At 32.7% G+C, this 5,770-nt stretch overlaps 1 protein-coding gene across 3 annotated transcripts; it reads left to right on the top strand.

Annotated features, from left to right (window-relative positions):
- Nucleotides 1-928: 928 nt before the first annotated feature.
- On the top strand, nucleotides 929-5,417 carry LOC136224590 (uncharacterized). Of its 3 annotated transcripts, none has more exons than XM_066012960.1 (8): nucleotides 929-1,215; nucleotides 3,190-3,454; nucleotides 3,535-3,646; nucleotides 4,136-4,213; nucleotides 4,292-4,351; nucleotides 4,439-4,606; nucleotides 4,822-4,914; nucleotides 5,008-5,417. In XM_066012960.1, the coding sequence occupies exons 1-6, from the start codon at nucleotides 1,190-1,192 to the stop codon at nucleotides 4,504-4,506; spliced, it is 609 nt and encodes a 202-aa protein (XP_065869032.1). In that variant the 5' UTR covers nucleotides 929-1,189; the 3' UTR covers nucleotides 4,507-4,606; nucleotides 4,822-4,914; nucleotides 5,008-5,417. The 3 variants fall into 3 exon arrangements, with proteins under 3 accessions (XP_065869032.1, XP_065869033.1, XP_065869034.1); XM_066012961.1 differs by having other exon boundaries at nucleotides 929-1,226; XM_066012962.1 differs by lacking the exon at nucleotides 4,136-4,213.
- Nucleotides 5,418-5,770: the final 353 nt, after the last annotated feature.

Raw genomic sequence — 5,770 nt, 5'->3', positions numbered from 1 at the left:
AGCATATTTTTAGTTAGCCATGGAAAAAATGGATTCCACAAAAAACTTTTGATCACTTGATGTATTTATGCCACGGTTAAGTTTATTCTGTGGCAAACATATACTTATGCCACGAATCTTGCCACGGTATTTTGTTTTTGTGTGGCTTAACTTGTTTATGCCACGAGAAAACTTTAAGCGTGGCATAAACTTACTAATGCCACTGTAATTCATTTGGTGGCAAACATGTAGCAAAATTTTCACTTTTTTTCATGTACCCTCCTTAATATTATTTTCCTCCATTTTTTTTGTTCCTTTTTTTAGATTTGCCGCCTTATTAAGGAAAATTAAAAGAAATTAAATTAGTAAAAAAATATTCCATCGAAAAGACAAAAAAAATTGTTTTTCCTCTAGGTCACGCTCACTCACATCTCAGTAGAGTCTTTCCAACAAACCCTTTTCACTCCTATAATCTACCTATTACGATCTGGATATTCATTCCCTGCCCTCACCAATTGCCGCCTTCCCTCGTCAATTAAGCCAACTAAATAGCCGATGTTCGGCTTCAGTTGATTTTTATGTTTGTGTTCTCTATAATTTTTGTTGGTGGATCGTTGCACTACAAGAAAAACAAGTAATAATGAGAACAAAATAATGATAATATAAAAATTCTCACTGAAAAGTAAATATAATGAGAAGAAATAATATCACTAAATATTAATAACCAATTACTTTAATTTTTTTATTTTTTTAGAAATATTCTAACTAATTGAGAAAAATTTAATGAGAATATAAAACATTCAAATTAAAAGAAACCATCAATAGTTACAATAAGAATAAATAATATCATACAAATTAAAATATATGTTTTGGACTAAAATATTTATATATTTAGAAATATTCCTCCAAATATATAGACTAAAATAATTCACAAAATCTTAGGCGGCAACCATTCCCCCCAAATTTTTTGACCAAAATACACAAAACCTAATTTTATAATATTCTCTCCCTAAAACCCAAACAATTATTCTAAGGCAAAATAAACTCCTCATCTCCAATCTCTCTTCGACTTCACATTCTTCTCAATCTCAATCCTCTTCTCCAGAATTTTCACAATCTGTCACTGAATCCAATCATTTCCCCCGATTAGGTTTCAGCCTTGTGGTAGGTGTATCATCACTGTCAGCCGTGGAAGAATGCTACACCAAAAATGACATTCGTTTTTGCCGAATTGTGGTAGGAAGAAGGTTAGCAGTGTCTCCTTTTTCAACCCCGCTTGCATATGTAGAAATAGAAATCTATAATCGAATATTATTGTTAAATTCAACATGTTCTAATCTTACTTTTCCTTTTGAAATTTATTTATAGATTAATATTATTTGTCTAATTGAATACTTGTTTAGAATTGGGTCTTTTAAAATGGTGAAAAATAACTTTTTCAGCCCTGATATAGTTCCTGGTCGGAACCCTAAATTCACAGCCCCCCTGTTCGACAAAAGGAGGAAGATGAAGTCTGTTTTATTTTTTGGTTTTTGTTTTTTTAAATGAATGAAACGACACGATGTTGTTTCATTTAATGAAATAGAACTAAATTTATGAAAATAGAACTCAAAATTAGGAAGCTCTATTTGTCACCTGCTCGATTTCTTCTCCAGCTCTTGAGCCTGATCCCCTTCCTCAACACCGAAGGTGACCTGGACTCAACCCCGACGTCGTCGTCCACTAAGACTAAGCTAGTCGCCACCGTCTATGCTCCCACTAGTTCAGTTGATTTTTATTTTGAATCCCTAGTCCTAGGTTTGTATATATATGATGAATCTTTTAATTTGTGTTTCAATTTGTCTTTCAATAGGTTTTTCTTTCAATTTCACTTGATTGATTAACTGCTGATTAGGTGTGAATAGAATACTTGATTGATTAACTGCTAATTAGGTGTGAATAGAATTGAAAGGATTAGTACTTTGTTGTTTTTAGTTTTTTAGTTATTGAATTATGGAAAGTAGAAAAAAATCTGCCCAGAATTGAAAGGATTAGCATGCTGTTAAATTGTCAAAAGGATTAGTATATGTTACTTTCATTGTTGTTGAAATGGAAACTATAAAAATGTTAACTCAATATCATGAAATTTTTGTGTTATATATTGTATTCTTGTATATCATGAAATGGAAAACTTAATATCATGGAAACTATAAAAATGTTAACTCAATATAGGAAATTTTTGTGTTACAGCACTTAAAATTAACTGAAATGGGAGTTCATATTTTTCAACAATGTGTATAAATAGGAGGAGATATCTTTAACAAACAAAAGAAAGTGCACATAAAAGAGAAAATGTCAGCTGTGACCTTGAGTTCTCCTGATCACTTCATTGGGGATTCTTTTTATTATCCACTGAATTGTTTGGGGAACTCTGGGTTTCATCTCACACTATTTAACTGTCCGTTGTGGTCTCACAAGTAATATAAATACTCTTTCCATTCTTTTTTATATGTCCTTTTAATGTCTCACATACATGCTATAGAGATCTTGAAGGTTGAAATCCTATATCTTGAATATCAGCTTAAACTTTTAGATTAATTTCATTATTTCTTCATTAAAATCAACAGCCCTAGCTAGGAAACTGAATTCTACACTGTCATAATTAACAAAATATGAAGCTTTTGTTTATTAAATTTAATTAAATGCTGGTTTATTTGATGCAGCACTAGTATTCATACTCATCATCTTCATTTTGATAGCTATACATACATATATAATATATGCTGGCTCCCCTAGATCAAATAGGAGCTCTACAAGATGCCATGGTTCATCTGCAGTGCAGCAACAAATTGATAGGATCTAAGATACAAATCATGAAGATGATGATGTTGATATGTGTTAGTTTGACGTTAATTAACATAAATTTTTCTTTGGCACATCCTTTCTTGAGACTCTGCAGAATACCCTTTCTTTGTATTAAGCTTCAAGGGAGGATCTGCAACTGTGGGAATAACTAATATCCCACCATCCTTTAAGAGACTTTGTATAGCAGCTCGCATCTCAGACCTGACCTTGTATAATGATTTTACGTTCTCATATGTAGTATTAACCGCTGCAAGAACATTATTAGAGACATCAGGCACTAACTTGAGTTTCACTGATTTAACCCATTCTTCATGATTTGTTTTGAAGTGATTATAGTTTTGTTAACATTTGCTACTTCTTCAATAGCTTAAAAATGAGCAGAAGTGGAGGAAAGACAAACTCAAAGCAGCAAGTTAATGCATACGAACAAAAGAGGCTTATGTCAATTCAAGCCAATAAGAATGTACTGGAATCCTTTGGCATAAAACGTATTGCCTCCTCTTTCACAAGTTTAGTGGACAGTACAAAGGAGAAGAAAAGAAAAGGAAGAAGCAAAGCTACTAATGAAGATGATGAGTACGTTCCTAATGATGATCATGTGGAAGAAGCTCGGGTTGCACTTTTAAAAAAGGTATTTGCCCAAACTTAATTGACAAGTTTTTTTTTATGAATGCCACTAATTCTTGTTTTACGTCTCCAAATTTATTTTAGGCTAAGACAAGAGGTAATTTCATTCCACCAATGTCACTAGCTAGACATGTTAAAATGAACAAGAAACAAGTGGCAGTAGCGGGAAGTAAAGAACTGTTGAGGCTACAAAAAGGTCAACCTTTTCCTTTTTCTTAAATGACTTCAATTTAGGGATAAGGTACCAAAATAGGCCTAAGGTTTTTGGAGAAGTACCAACTTAGGCTCAACGTTTAAAATAGCACCAATATAGGCTTAACGTTTACAACATCTTAATAGACAAGAATACTAATTAATTGTATTATAATAAATAAGAATATAGAACTAAATAAAAAGATAACATATAAAGTTAATTGGGAAAGAATATAATATGATTAATTTAATTATGACGTTTAGCTTAAATTCTATATATTTTGTAAACGTTAAGCTTAAATTCGTATTATTTTGTAAACGTTAAGCCTATATTGATGCTATTTTGTACGTGAAACCTAAATTGATATTATGTTGTAAACGTTAAGCCTAAATTGATGCTATTTTGAACGTTGAGCCTAAATCGATACTTTCCCAAAAACCTTAGGTCTATTTTGGTACCTTAATCCAAGTACAAATATGTTTTTGAATGCAGCTTTTAGTACGCAGCAGCAAACGTGTGAAGATCATGACAATGAAGATAACTACTGTCCTGCAACCCCCATGGGGCCATGTGAGAATTACTATCATATAATACCAGGTGTCCATGTGATATATTTACAATATTTATTTTTTGCCTTTTCTAATGTAGGTAGCCAAGATTTCAATGAGAATGAATCTAATGGGCACGAAGATGCTGAAATAGAGAAAGGTTTAAGACACGTTGAAATCTTATTTATGTCATTGATTTAACGAACTATTGTTTTCGTTAAACATTTAAACGTTTTCCTCAATACAGATTATCAAGAAGATATACATTTTGGAGACAATTTGGAGACAAGCTATGATCAAGTTGGACAATTTTGAAGAGGAGCTGGAATTGAAGATGCTTTTCCTAATGATGTTGATGGTGAAGCGATGAGCGGTTCAGGTCCTGCAAATATGGAAGGAGAACTTAATCTTCCTGGTATGAACTGATTTTTTATTTCTGTTTTATCAGGTCCTGCAATATTTATTTCTCTTCTTGCTACTTGCTAGTAATCCTCAACAATTCAATTTTATAGATGTTTATGATGATTGGCTATTTCATGCTGTTTCCATCTTTTCTGTTACTGGCTTTCAAATTTTCAAAGATTTGGTGTGTTACATTAATTACATATTTTGATCTCTCTACATATCTAGGTACTATTAGAAAAACCAGAGGCATTGTATACTGCAGAAAGCTTACAACATTACCTCCTGGGGAAAAAATTAATGTGGAGTTTGATGAGGATGGTAATGAGATCGGTCCACATTCGTCATTGTTAGCTTTCGTAATATTAATGTATATAAATATTGTCTTAACTTTGATTGTTGATTTTGTAACAGTTGGTGAATTAAACCATTTGGTTTCTTCAACTACAAGTGGGGTAACTTCAATTTTTGGAAGCTTGCTGCGAATGTCATTTTTTCTTATGATTTCTTCTATTATTATTTGTATGGTACTGATGGGGGAAAAATTTTCTGTTGGATAAAAAAAAAAAAGGGCGGCCCGGTCGCATTACGCGTCCCCGCTGAGCGAGGGTCCGGGGAGGGGTCCCACCACAAGGGTGTATTGGGGGCAAGCCTTCCCTTGCCAATTTAATTGGCAAGAGGCCGCTCCTAAGACTCGAACCCGTGACCTCTGTTGGATACTTTGATAAATTTTCTTTTCCCGGTTTTTATTTGATGGATGATAGCTAGAAAGATTCATGTTTAATTAATAAATATTATTTTTGAGAAGATTGGTTGAAATTTAAGTTTTTGTTCACTTTCATATTGATTTTAATGAGCTTCATTCATTCAAAAGATCATATAATAATAATAATAATAATAATCATAAAAAATTAAAATAAATTACCACTGATTATGTTTGCTACGATGATGCTCGTGGCTAGGAAATCTTTACAGACACAACGAATTTAATTTTGCCACATTTATGCTTATGGCTAAACAAAATTTCTAGCTACAGGTTCTATTTTGCCACGGTTATGCTCGTGGCTAAACAAGATTTCTAGCCATAATTATTTTACTTTTGCCACGGTTTTGCTCGTGGCTATGTTGGGTTGATTGCCACGGGTTGCTATTACTTGCCACATGTATTTTATTCTTG

Source organism: Euphorbia lathyris, chromosome 3 (genome assembly GCF_963576675.1).
Source record: "Euphorbia lathyris chromosome 3, ddEupLath1.1, whole genome shotgun sequence".
NCBI classification, from domain to species: domain Eukaryota; kingdom Viridiplantae; phylum Streptophyta; class Magnoliopsida; order Malpighiales; family Euphorbiaceae; genus Euphorbia; species Euphorbia lathyris.
This window is presented reverse-complemented; position numbering and strand designations above follow the sequence as displayed.

Bases quoted from the DNA above. Each gene is read 5' to 3' on its own strand.
- LOC136224590 (XM_066012960.1), top strand. From the start codon at position 1,190: ATGACATTCGTTTTTGCCGAATTGTG. The intron at 3,647-4,135 runs GTCAACCTTTTC...TTTTGAATGCAG, and splicing joins ACTGTTGAGGCTACAAAAAG to CTTTTAGTACGCAGCAGCAA. The intron at 4,214-4,291 runs GTGAGAATTACT...TTTCTAATGTAG, and splicing joins TGCAACCCCCATGGGGCCAT to GTAGCCAAGATTTCAATGAG.